This window comes from Stenella coeruleoalba, assembly GCF_951394435.1.
Source record: "Stenella coeruleoalba genome assembly, chromosome: 1".
Taxonomy (NCBI): Eukaryota; Metazoa; Chordata; class Mammalia; order Artiodactyla; family Delphinidae; genus Stenella; species Stenella coeruleoalba.
Window position 1 is genome coordinate 74,534,561 of NC_137169.1, and position 14,179 is coordinate 74,548,739.

General features: G+C 40.1%; 1 protein-coding gene across 1 annotated transcript; it reads right to left on the reverse strand.

The window, feature by feature from the left end:
• Positions 1–1,418: 1,418 nt before the first annotated feature.
• Positions 1,419–13,798, reverse strand: BCL10 (BCL10 immune signaling adaptor). Its single transcript, XM_079932368.1, has 3 exons — positions 13,487–13,798; positions 6,479–6,767; positions 1,419–3,265 (listed from the first exon to the last, which is right to left on the reverse strand). Exons 1-3 carry the CDS (start codon positions 13,541–13,543, stop codon positions 2,910–2,912), a joined length of 702 nt encoding a protein of 233 aa, XP_079788494.1. The 5' UTR covers positions 13,544–13,798; the 3' UTR covers positions 1,419–2,909.
• Positions 13,799–14,179: the final 381 nt, after the last annotated feature.

A 14,179-nucleotide genomic window follows, 5' to 3' on the forward strand; every position in this document is an offset into this window, starting at 1 on the left:
AACAACAAAGATCGATTCCCTGCTTGGTTAGCTATTTTTTTTCCCTCCAAAATCAACAACGTACTTATTTATGCAGTGATACAAGATAAGGACAGAGCGTGAAACTGCCTGCTCCCTTTCACGCTGCTTAGGTAAAAGGACAGTAGCCACAAGACTTAACTTCTACTTTATACTGTACACAAAATTACTTTGTAATGGATCATAGAGCTAATTATGAAATGAAAACAACTAAGTTTCCAGAGGAAAACATAGGGGATTATCATCACAGCACTAGGATAGGCAAAGATTTTTTAAACAGGAGACAAAAAACACTAACCACAAAAGTACTAATCATTAAACTAAATTAAATTTTAGAAAATGTTTATCAAGGGACTTCCCTGGTAGTCCAGTGGTTAAGACTCCACACGTCCAGTGCTTCCACTGCAGGGGGCACAGGTTCTATCCCTGGTCAGGGAAGTAAGATCCCACATGCCGAGCAGTATGGCCGAAAAAAAAAGTTTATCAAAACAAACCAAAAACCTCCCAAACAAAATTAAAAAATTCGAAACAACAAAAAAAATTGAAAGCAAAAAACCTGCCATTATCCTGGTAAGTTCCAAATTTGCCAAGTGTTTGCCCTTGCACTAGGAATGACATGCTGACCAAAGATGGAATTAGCTCTTGAAAAAGTGACCATGAAAAGACATGCATGAAATGTAAATGCATATTGCTAAGTGAAAGAAGCCAGTCTGAAAAAGCTACATATTGTATGATTCCAACCATTCAATATATGACATTCTGGAAAAGACAGAGCAATAGAGAGAATAAATATATCAGTGGTTGCCAGGGCTGGATGGGAAGGGGTGGGGCGGGGAGGAAGAGGAAGGGATGAATAAGTGGAACACAGGGGATTTTTGGGGAAGTGAAACTATTCTGTGTGATAATATAATGGTGGATGCATGTCACTATGCATTTGTCAAAACTTATAGAACTGTATAACACAAAGAATGACTCCTAATGTAAACTATTAACTTTAGTTAATAATAATGTATCAAGACTGGTTCATCAATTCTAATAAATGCACTAATGTGAGATGTTAATATAGGAAACAGGGGGTATATGGGAACTCTGTACTTTCTGCTCAAGTTTTCTGTAAACCTAGAACTGCTCTAAAAAATAAAGTCTCAATTTTTTAAAAAGCAATTTAAAAAAGTGAGCTCGAAGGTGTTGTTTTTATATTAAGTGATAATTTTCACTGCTGCATTAATCAACCCAATAACCAATTGCACTATGTCATGTCACAGTATCATTCAAATGTATACATTTTTGGCAACAGCTGGTTTTCAGTGTTTAAATGAAAAATAAATTGATTTCATAGGATTCAGAAAACCAAAAGCCTAAGTTTGTTAAAACCTTAATTTTATTGTCTACGTAGTTAGTCAACAGTCTGAAAGAAAACTATAAATGTAGGTGCTACACCATATCTAAATTATGATCTTTGATTCCAAATAAATCCTATTTAAATTTTTAAAAAAGTAACTGCATATCAAATTTTATTTTAATTAATGAAATGAAAGCTTGCTTCTGCTTTTGAAAAAGGTTTAAGTATTACACCACTATTATTTTTTTTAATTGCCACTATTTTGTTATGCTACCCTGGAAGTGAAACATGTTTCTCCATAATCGTTAGAAAATGTTTATACTACAAAAATCACCCAGTCTTTAAAATTTTTTAAAAGTCAATATGCCAGTCTTCTTCACGATTGATAATTTCATCAGTCCATCCAGAAGTGCAACTCCATCTTACAACCTGAATTAATGTTTCCTATTAAAATTGGTGCATATAAAAAAAGTTTTAGGTATTTATTTCCTATTGAAAAATCTGAAACTTCCAAAACACAGCACTACAACTTAAAAACATTTATTCTTAATAGCATATTTCCATCTCTGCTTTTTGCAAGTAGTGGAAATATATATGAGACAGATATCTAGAAATAGATATAGTTTAATGAAAATAATGAAAGAAGATTTATAAATTTGTAAAATTAGTCAAACTTTGTCATAGAACAAAAAGACATATCTAGCTAATGGCCTGCTTGTTCCAAATAGTACTAAAAACAGAATTGTCACATATACACACACAAAAACCATTTTGTTCTAATTATTTCAACTGTACAGTGGTCCTCATTAAAAGGGAACAAAAAGTACAGAAAAAGTATTTTTAAAATCTCATTAAATTATATGTAATAACTGAAGTTTATGTCAAGATTTTTCTTTAGGAATGAAAATGATAAAGCAAAGAATGTGAAAATCTTAAGAAAGTAGTATTAATTAGTAAGATTAATAAGAAATGTATTTTGGCAAATTGGCACCGTAGGTGGCTCAAACTCCATTAGATATTTCTCTGAATCAGAAGGGGACTTTCTAAGTACCTGTAAGCCCAATTGAGTGGGAAAAAGATTCTTTTCTGTAGCTGGCAGTTTTCCCAGCAGTGATTGGCTTTATTATGAATAGGAACAGCTTAATTCTGAAAATGTACTGTTGAATGGTTGGAAAGGACTATTAGACTGTGAAACTTACTAGCACAAATGCACAGAGAAGAAACATTGTTCCCAGCCTAAGACTCTATTCTCAAACAGAGAAATGTTCTCTATTAAAATTAGTCTTAAAACATAAAAAAAAGTGAAAACACTAAATTACCTCAAAAATGAAGAGAAAATACTGAAGAGTACATGATCAACAAGAGTTACTTTAGCTATCTACAAGTATACTTCTTTTATTCTAAAAAATTCTATTTACAAAGTATGTTTACGTTGCATTATAAGACATGTATCAAATGTTAATAAGTCATTATAGCAATTTTATAAGATGATTCATATCCTTTCAAATATTTTTTGTCACCATTAAAAAAATTAAAATGCAGTAAACTGTCATTGCCGCAAAAGAGCACGTGATCTTAAGGGAAGAAACATCTCACTAGAGTTTCCACAAGTTCCTTCTTCTTCTAACTGCAGCTCTGGTGGCAAAGGAGGAGCCCCAGGGTCCCCAGGTCTAGGAAGCGTAGTTGAAGAGAAGGTGGGGTTTTCAGTTCTGCCTACTTCTAGAACAGGCAAATTCAGAGAAGAATCAGTAGAAAAAAAGGGGGCTGTGCTGGATTCTCCTTCTGGATGGTATATGACGGTGGATGCTCTCAGTTTTTCAGAGAAATTACTGTCATCTGAATTTGATCTAGAGAGGTTGTTTGTGGCTCCATCTGGAAAAGGCTCACAGCTGCTACATTTCAGTCCTACAATAAAATTATTCAGATGTAAATGAAAAGTAACTAGAAAACTGAGTCCACACCCATCTTCGAACTTTTTAAAGATTACACAAATTTAAATAGCAGTTTATAAATTGTCATAATCCATTTCACATTTTATCTGCTTTTCCTGACAATCATGAAGCATACTATTATTTACATTTTCTAGATACAGGAATAATCTCAAGGAAGCTAAATGACATGCTACAATTCACATTCAATCTGTGTATTTATACTTAACCATTGAAGGACCTAGAAAAAATAAAGTAGCCCCTGAAATTATTCATAAAATAAGAAATAGCTTTCACAACTAAAAAATATTCTTTAGCACTCCAGCACACACACACACACAAAATTTACCCCAATTTTAAACTGGGTATATGCTAAAATTCTATGAGTTAATTACTTCCAATTCTTTTTTTATTTATTTTTTATTAAAAAAATTTTTTTACATCTTTATTGGGGTATAATTGGTTTACAATCGTGTGTTAGTTTCTGCTTTATAACAAAGTGAATCAGTTATACATATGTTCCCATATCTCTTCCCTCTTGTGTCTCCCTCCCTCCCACCCTCCCTATCCCACCCCTCTAGGTGGTCACAAAGCACCAAGCTGATCTCCCTGTGCTATGCAGCTGCTTCCCACTAGCTAGCTATTTTACGTTTGGTAGTGTATATATGTCCATGCCTCTCTCTCGCTTTGTCACAGCTTACCCTTCCCACTCCCCATATCCTCAAGTCCATTCTCTAGTAGGTCTGTGTTTTTATTCCTGTCTTACCCCTAGGTTCTTCATGACATTTTTTTTTTCTTAAATTGCATATATATGTGTTAGCACACGTTATTTGTCTTTCTCTTTCTGACTTACTTCACTCTGTATGACAGACTCTAGTTCCATCCACCTCATTACAAATAGCTCAATTTCATTTCTTTTTATGGCTGAGTAATATTCCATTGTATATATGTGCCACATCTTTATCCATTCATCTGATGATGGACACTTAGGTTGTTTCCATCTCCAGGCTATTGTAAATAGAGCTGCAATGAACATTTTGGTACATGACTCTTTTTGAATTATGGTTTTCTCAGGGTATATGCCTAGTAGTGGGATTGCTGGGTCATATGGTAGCTCTATTTGTAGTTTTTTAAGGCACCTCCATACTGGCACCTCCTCCATAGGCACCTCCTCCATAGTGGCTGTACCAATTCACATTCCCACCAGCAGCGCAAGAGGGTTCCCTTTTCTCCACACCCTCTCCAGCATTTATTGTTTCTAGATTTTTTGATGATGGCCATTCTGACTGGTGTGAGGTGATATCTCATTGTACTTTTGATTTGCATTTCTCAAATGATTAATGATGTTGAGCATTCTTTCATGTGTTTGTTGGCAAACTGTATATCTTCTTTGGAGAAATGTCTATTTAGGTCTTCTGCCCATTTTTGGATTGGGTTGTTTGTTTTTTTGTTATTGAGCTGCATGAGCTGCTTATAAATTTTGGAGATTAATCCTTTGTCAGTTGCTTCATTTGCAAATATTTTCTCCCATTCTGAGGGTTGTCTTTTGGTCTTGTTTATGGTTTCCTTTGCTGTGCAAAAGATTTGAAGTTTCATTAGGTCCCATTTGTTTATTTTTGTTTTTATTTCCATTTCTCTTACTTCCAATTCTTGAATCATGGGGTGTTACAAGTGGAAGGGATTCTACAGGTCATCCGGGATAGCCTCTCACTATTAGAGACGAGAAGACAGAGGCCTGGAACAGTGAAGTCATGCCCAACATTCCAGGACTACTTCATGCAAGGGGGACGGCTAGAACCCAGGTCTCCTCTTCACATTAAATAGAGAATGTCCTGGTTCTCAACCTAACAGTTTACGTAAATGACAGAGGTTGTTCTGAACAAAGAATTCTATATATCCAAAGGGTATAGCCAACAATTAGCCTCAGTGTGGAAAGAATAAACACAAACACAATTTATCTCTTTTTTAGGCTCAGCAAATATTCAACCCAATGGTCTACAGGCACAGAACTTCCTGAGTTGACAGATTTTATGTAAAACCTGCAGAGTCTGTAAAGTACATTTGTACGTCAATTTTTTCCACTAGTTTTTCAACTTCACAATACAGTCAGCATTTCTGTCCCATGAAAGAGAAACTATTTTCTTAAATATGGCTCAAGGGGAAACTTCATCTGTGTTCCAACATGGATTTATAGACTGAGTTCCTTAAGGGAAAAGCCCTAAATTACTAATTTATGTTTCCCTTGCCTAGAACAGCTGGAATAGAGCTGTATCGCATGCACATTTATCTTAAGTGCTCTGTAGAGAGAGACAGAGAAAGATGGGGGTTTGGAGGGAGAGGGGGATTTAAATCGTGCAAACAATTCTACACAGCATTCCAATTTAGTGAGTGTGTGCTCTGGGGTGAGGGTGAGACGAAGAGGTAAATCTGCTACTCCCTTAATCAATCTCAGTTTTATGCCTCTCTCATTTTGCAACACTGAGTGTAATTCTAGTATTTAAAGTTATATATAACTTATACACGATGATTCTTACCAACATAAGCCAACTACTTCATCATGTAATCAACTGGTGGGAGAAAAACTATCAGAGTTTATCAAAGGTAAAATACTTTACCTATACACTGTTCTTTATGCGTGATATGCATTTTCAGGGGTTACTTTTTTTTTTTTTTTTGCGGCACGCGGGCCTCTCACTGTTGTGGCCTCTCCCGTTGTGGAGCACAGGCTCCAGACGCGCAGGCTCAGCGGCCATGGCTCACGGGCCCACCCGCTCCGCGGCATGTGGGATCTTCCCGGACCGGGGCACGAACCCATGTCCCCTGCATCGGCAGGCGGACTCTCAACCACTGCGCCACCAGGGAAGCCCCAGGGGTTACTTTTGAACAGATTAATCTTGCATTCTGATGACTTTAGAAACAAACTCCTGTGTATACTGGGATTCCATTGTAGTTGTTTTCTATAAATGTGTTGTTAAACGAATATAAATACAGAACACTGAGTGATATTTCACTTTTGCAATGTAATGACATCAAATAAGGTAAAAAAAATGCAAATTGAATGTAATTCTAAAGGTTGAACTTTTTGAATAAAAGCAAAATGATCACTTCTAGGTTTTTGTTTTGTTTTGCATTCTACTTATAAAAGCATTGTTACATTTAAATGAACTTTTGGATAACTAAGATATCTTACCTTTCAGATGTTCTAGTTTTATATTTCTAAGTTTTAGCACTTCATCTGTAATCTTCTGTATCAGGAAGTTCTGTGTTTTTTCTCGCCGAATAGATTCAACCAGGGTATCTAGTCCTTTGGGGTTTTCTTGTAAGTAGTCTAACAATTTTCCAGCCCTTTTTCTACTTGATGTTCGACAAGAAATTTCTTCAGTGTCTTCTCTACTGAGTATTTTTTTTGCACGTAGATGATCAAAATGTCTCTCAGCTATGATTTTTTCACACAGGTATACACGCAAATTTTCTAAAGCCTAAAAGATATAAAAAATGCCTCAATGTATTTTTTTTTTTTTAACACCTAAGGAAATCACAAAGGTGACTGATCAGTTAGGAATCTGACTGGTGAGAGAAAACATCCTGAAGTCAGGAGGCTCAGCCCTACTAAAGGCATGCTATTAAAATGAAGGTCCGGTTAGACAGAAGTAGGTCCCTGACTAGATATTCCTCACTGCTTCCTCACTGCTCTGATCTCATCTTCATATCTATAAACCAAGACCAAACTGTTGTGAGGAGGGGGCCAGTCTAATCTAGGGGGCTTGGGTCTGTGGAAATAGGGAGGTCTGCTGAGGGCCTTCAGAGGTAAAGTTGAGAGCAGAGGTTACTGTACATTTTAGTTTCCATTTAGCGAGGAATCCAGGATTAGTCAGGACCAGAGAGGATAACTCACAGTTTATAACTTTCTCATGTTATTAATTTTCCATCTTTCTAGAGTGAAACCACACACACACACACACACACACAAAGAGAGAGAGAGAGAAAGAAAAAGAAAGAACCTAAAACAAAAGGGACCATACTGGGTCTATCTTTGGAGTCAGTTGGCAAGACTGTAGTCTAACTCAGCCTTGGTAGAAGGAAGGTAGAAAGGTATGGGGGGAAAGAAACCTAAAGGAATAGTGGATATTGGAAAAAATTAAAGAAATAAAAAGAAATCACATACACAGGCCTAGACCTGAGAATTGCCTAATGAGGCTTAATTAGTCAAAAATCAATGTGGGTCCTAATAAATGGTATTAACAATTTGATGTGAGTGGCTGTATTATAGCTCCTCCATTTACTAAATATACAATCTTGGGTAACTTAACTCCTCTGTGCCTCAGTTTCCTCATCTGAGTGTAATGAGAAATAAATTAACACACGTAAAGCACTTGAGAAAGTGCCTGGTACATAGTAAGTGATGAGTAAATGTTAGTGATGATGACAATGATGACTAACTTGATTCACACTGACAATGATGAACTAAAGACAATGGAAAATCTTCAAAGTATATGGTGGCAGAAAAGTAGGTTAGGTGAAGGGTTCCTACAGTTCTCAGTCCACTGAATTCCCACGAGAAACATTTCACACATCTAAATGCCAAATATGCCAAGTGCTGAGCAGTGGATATGCAAAGATGAACAAGACTTGAAACCTGCATGCAAAGGGCACATGGTCTAGTTGAAGAATACATTATCAACTCAAGCTAAAAATTATGAGACAATGGAATATGACCTGGAAAAAAAGATATAGGTCAAGTACTGGGGAAGCAACCAACTCTGCCTCCAGGACCTGGGAAATTTACAGAGACTACACCTGACCTAGAGGCATGAAAGGTAGGCAATGAGGGAAATTACATTTCCCTATAGTCAAAACCTCATCAAAGGTTTATAAATAAGAGGCAATAAGAAAACTTTTACAGAGGGTTGGGGGAAAGCAAAAATTGGGGTCAAAGGAGAGCAATTAGAAGACTGCTGCAATATCTTACATATGATAAGCTGAGTGCACGAATTTAAGCTGTGGGGATGAGGAGAGAAAAATAGATTTAAAAAATGAACTCCTTGGAAAACCTCATTTGTTGTCATTTCTACCATACGTTGATGATTTCTAAATTTTCCTATGTGATCAAGACTTTCTCCACCTAGAGATCCCAATGGTACTTAAAATTCAACATGTCCAAAACCAATTTTGTTATCTTCCCCTATCGTTTTCCTCTGACATTCTCAGCTCACTTGCGAGTACTACCATCCATCCAACCATGCTATAAACCTACAACTCATCCTTGACTTTTCCTCTCTTTCACTCACTTGGCACATTCGATCAGATCACCCACCCACCAAGTCCTGCCAATCTACCCCAATATTTATCTAAGCTGCCCCTTCACCCCATCCCTATTATTAGCATTGTCCTAGTTCGGGTCCCTATATATCTTGCATCGACTATTAACAAGACACCTAGTTGTACTTCTTCCTTCTCTCCCCACCCCGCTCAACTTCTTCCTTCACACATCTATCAGACCTTCTAATTTTTCAAGAAAAAATGGAAATCTGGAGTGTTACATGAATTCTACCAATACTGAAATGTTGTTAGTTAATTTTTAAAAAAATTAAAACACTGTGTTCCACCTCGACTTAAAGGATAAAGTTTCTCAACTATAGCAGAATAGCAGAGAAGTGAAGAGCATGGCTCTGGACTCAGACCAAGCTCAGTTCAAATCTTGAATCTGCCACATACTCCTGTGAGAGCTGGGGGAAGTTACTTAACCTCTCTAAGCCTCAGGTCCCTTATTGGTAAAAAAATAATAAATACCTAGCAGGACCTGTAGGAGGACTAAATGGGACAGTGCATATGAAGGCTTGACACAGTAGGTATTCAATAAATCACAGCTACTTGATGATGGCAGGCAGGTGCTTCATAGTATGGAGCCTGCCTACCTCTCCAGCTTACTCTATGTTCTGGAACTTTATGTTCTTCCTAAAACTGCTGTTTTCCACTACATTTCTTTAAGTCATTACCTTTGCCTTGTTTTCTTTTCCCATATCCCTATTCATCTTTTAAAATTCAGGACAGTGGTCATCTCCTTCAGGTAACTTTACTTAAACTCCCCCAAATGAGTACTCCTCTCCTGCCTTTACAGCACCCAGTGTATGCACTTCACTTTTCTATACAACAGGACTCCACTTATATCTCCCAACTCACTCCCAGACATTTTCACTCTGTCCCACTACTCTTCTCAAAGTCACCAAGGGTCTCCTTATCACTAAATCTGATACTTTTCAGTCTTCATCTCACTTCTCAGCAGCGTGAACACAGTTGATCACTCCCTTCCTGAAATACTCTTTTCTTGTCTTATATGAATACCACACTCTCCTGGCTTTCTTCCCATCTCTGCGGCCATAACTTCTTACTTTTTAAAACTTTTCTATGGTCTCCCTTTCCCTTCTAGCTCTCAAGTTCCCCAGGTAAACTCACTTAATCCCACACTTTTATTTCTAGCTCAGATCTCTCTTTTGATCTTCGAACTGATAGGTCTAATTGCTGATTTGACATTTCCACTTACTAATCTGATTCCACTCTCTTCCTTAACTCCCACATTCAAACCATCACCAAGTCCTATCATTACTGTTTAAAATATGCATCTGGAATTCTCCTGTTCCATCCATCTCCACTGCCTGATCCGAATCACCATCATCTCTCAACTACGTAAATTCCAAGGATCTCCTCACTAGTTTCCCTCTTCTCCCTTTTGCTCTCTCCAGTCCATACATTAGGCAGAGGGATTGTTAAAAATATAATTCTTCAATAGGTCTCTACTACACTTGGGAAAAAAATCCCACTTTACTACCATCTGTAAGACTCTTCATAATCTGGCACTAGCCCACCATCCTAACTTCACCTCTAGGCACTCTCTGCCTTTTTCCAATTTCCCCAAGATCTTGCCTGCCTTAGATCCTTTGAAAATTCTATTCTGCCTAGAATGCTCTTCTCCTGTTCTGTCATAGCCTTCAGGAACCAGTTTAAAAAATGTTAATAACCTTCCCTGACCATCCTATCTCAAGTAGATTTCCCCTCTTATCTTGTTATTGGCTCAACACCTGTTTGTCTCCTTCATAGTACTTACCATAATTTGGAATTATACATTTATTTGTTTTCAACCTTAAGAACCCACATGTTAAAAGCAGGCAAGAACCAGGTACATTCTGTTCAACTCTGTATATCCTGCATTTAGCAGAGTGCTAAGTAGATAATGTTTTGGATGAATGTAAAATTCATTGCACTTATTCTGTGATTTGCAATTGTCATTTTACATGTCCCCCCCACCCCCCAAGAAGTTGAGCTCTTCTCAAACTAAGATTGTGTGTTAGTTTTTAATTTCTGAACTGTTAGAATCAATGGCAGTATCAGTCTCACAGTGTGTAGTCCATATTTATGAAACTGAACTAAATTCAACAAAAGAGAGGTAAACAACTAGATGGAGCACGCAGGGAGGAGTACAGTGAAGAAGTGGGAGCCTGAAAAAAAAAAAAAAAGAAGTGGAAGTTTCCATGTGGATAAGTGGTGGTACAGTCGGTCCTCTGTATCTGCAGGTTCCGCACCCTCGGATTCAACCAACAGTGGATGGAAAATATTTGGAAAAAAAATTCCAGGGGCTCCCCTGGTGGCACAGTGATTAAGAATCCGCCTGCCAAAGCAGGGGACACGGGTTCGAGCCCTGGCCCGGGAAGATCTCACATGCCGCAGAGCAACTAAGCCCGTGCGCCACAACTACTGAGCCTGCGCTCTAGAGCCCACGTGTCACAACTACTGAAGCCCGCACGCCTAGAGCCCGTGCTCCGCGACAAGAGAAGCCACCGCGTGTGAAGCCCGCGCACTGCAACGAAGAGTAGCCCCCGCTTGCCGCAACTAGAGAAGCCCGCGCGTAGCAACGAAGACCCAACACAACCAAAAAAAAAAAAAAAAAAAATTCCTTAAAGTTCCAAAAAGCAAAACTTGAATTTGCTGTGTGGGTCAACTATTTATATAGCATTTACATTGTATTTACAACTATTTACACAGTATTCACATTGTACTAGGTGTTATAAGTAATCTAGAGATAATTCAAAGTATATGGACAGATGTGTGTAGGTTACATGCAAATACTACGCCATTTTATAAAAGGGACTTGAGCATCCATGAATTTCTTTTTTTTTTTTTTTTTGCGGTACGCGGGCCTCTCACTGTTGCGGCTTCTCCCGTTGCGGAGCACAGGCTCTGGACGCACAGGCCCAGCGGCCATGGCTCACGGGCCCAGCCGCTCCGTGGCATGTGGGATCCTCCCGGACCGGGACACGAACCCGTGTTCCCTGCATCGGCAGGCGGACTCTCAACCACTGTGCCACCAGGGAAGCCCGCATCCATGAATTTTGGTATCAGCAGCCAATCCCCATGGATTCATCACGACAGAGAATACAGCAGAAACAGCAAGTGGCTTTGGGGGAAGGATGATAAAAAGTTCAATTTTAGACAAAGTGAGGAATCTGAAGGATATAAAAGTGGATTTCCAGTAGATATTTGGAAATAAGCACTTAGAGTTGAGAAAGAAGGAAGTCCAAATATGTGGATTATAATTTTAAAACTCCTAAGGTCATAAACGATTCTGAAAACATCATGAAAAAATTTCTAAGAAGAAAATGTGCACATATTTTTTTTCACAGATGTCCTGAAACGTGTCCAGGATTCCCCAAGGTTATGGATTTCTTATATAGCTGTAAACTGAAATCATGGAGATGGATAATATCAATGAACTGATGGAAAAAAAAAAGGCCTAGAAGCCACCCTTCACATCTGTGTTTATGTACAGGCTTTATATCCTCCCACTTGTAACCTCTCACTACCTGTTTTATCAACTATAAAATGGGAAAGACAACTATCTGCCTTAGAGGTTGTTGTACAGATTAAATGAGAACATTGTAAATTGTGTGACAGAGTATCTGGAATACAGTAGGCCTAGCTCTTGAAGTTCATGTTTTTACTGGCACAAATCTTGAAAAACACAATACTCATTTATTCTTTATTAGTTATCAATGTCCCAGTCTTAACTCAACTAGAATGTAAAGCAGGGGCCTGTCATTTTTTTATATCTTTCCAGGCCCAAGAACAGTACTTTCCATATAAGTGCTCCACAATTATCTGTTGAAGGAGGAAACTAAGGCACAGTCATAACCAGTCTCCTTTTGCTAATGAGTCATACCAACTGTAATTGAGTACAGTGTAATAAACCTTACAGGTGAGGGTAAAAGGAAGCACACAAACATTTAAAAAGCTGCTGTCCTGTCCAATTCACAAAGATGATTTTGTATAAGTACTGCAGTGTTAAGCCAGAACACAATTCATGTTCATATTGTTTTGAATTTGAATTAATATAAAGTATTTTAATGGTACTCATATAAGTCTCACATGGCAAAACAAGTTAACTACAAGCAAAGGAAAAGAGAAACAAGTCAGACCTCAACAAAGTCATTCTTTACGAATAAATACTAAGATTTGTGCACTTCAGCATCCAAGCAGAAGAGCATAATTTAGCTGCTGAATATCTCCAACGTTTACCTGTAAATTAATTCTCCGCTTCATGTATTCATCCCCCGCCCCCTCCGCGCCCCTTCAATTTAAATACGTGGGCGTTTGCTTACTAGGGGAATTCCGGGTTGTGCTTTCAACAGTCCAGCTTCCCCCAACCCCCTTTGCAAGTTTCACGTATTTGATCCACTGCTTGGGATGCTTTATCTGGTCCAGCTTTTGCTCCAGGTTGAGCCAGCAGCCAAGGCAGTCTGGCTCAAGGATGAACTTGAGTCGTCGATCCCTAACAACGCAGCTCCAAAGCGCAGCTGGGGTGAAATCACCAGGGGATGGGTGAGCAGTGGGCAAGAAGCTGACTGTAAAGAAACGCTCCACTGAACAAGATTTCTGAAACCCAAGCCCTGCTTTTATTGATTTAAAACGTGGATTAACAGGTCAGCGGGGATCAGATCACTTCCACCAAGGTCCCTCGGATGCAGGGCTCGCCGCGGTCCTGCTGTGCCCGGACGTTTCGCTTCTCAGACCGCGGGCTCCTCCTCCGATTCCGACTCGGACTAGGACGCGGGGTTTCCTCGCTGCAGGAATGCAGCCCCCCCCCCCCCCCCCCCGCTCCGCCCGCCCCCGGCCCTCGGCGGTGCCCGGGCAAGGTTTTGCTACTCACGTCCTTCTTCACTTCAGTCAGGTCCTCCTCGGTGAGGGACGGCGCAGTGGGCTCCATGGTGAAGGCGGGAGATGGCGCTTCTTCCGGGTCCGGGAGCTCGGGCTGCGCCGCCCCGCCCAGGCTGGGGGCTTCGGCCTCCGGATGAAGGGGCAGAGGGGGAGGCGGAGAGGGTCGGGAGGAAGAGGGCTACGCCTTCGAAAACGGATGGACTCGTGGGTCAAACTGTAGCGCTTCCGGCTCTGCCTTTGGGAGCCGAGGGCTCAGCCGACCTAAACTTCCCGACGCGGAGCTCGGGTTCCCGCTCCTTCCCTCTCCAAGAGGCCCAGGCCCAGGCCCCGCCCCTCGGTGAGGCCGGGCCTTCGGGAGAGCCCTCCCCGTCTCTGTGGGAGCCAATCGGAGCCAGCCCATGGGTCAACCTTCTCCCCGCCCCCCGTCCGGAGCCTTTCAGCAGTGGCTCCGCCCACAGCCTCCAGATCATTTGCATGTGGCCGCGGGTTGGCCTCACTGAAAGGAATCGTTTCCCTGGGTGGGGAGCATCGCTGCTCTGCCTGCGGGCCGTCGCCGCCTGCGCAGACAGCTCACAGGCGGAGTCGGGTCTCTGCTTGTCTGTACTTTTGGGTTCCTCCCCTTTTCCCAGACACTACCCAACGATTTCCTGTTGCTGTGTTTGCCCACTCAAGTTTTAAAATTATT

Excerpts from the sequence above, each read along its gene's own strand:
- BCL10 (XM_079932368.1), bottom strand. The coding sequence starts at position 13,543 with ATGGAGCCCACTGCGCCGTCCCTCACCGAGGAGGACCTGACTGAAGTG. Across the intron at positions 6,768-13,486 it reads TGACTGAAGTGAAGAAGGAC|GCTTTAGAAAATTTGCGTGT; the intron begins GTGAGTAGCAAA and ends TATATCTTTTAG. Across the intron at positions 3,266-6,478 it reads AAAACTAGAACATCTGAAAG|GACTGAAATGTAGCAGCTGT; the intron begins GTAAGATATCTT and ends ATTTTATTGTAG.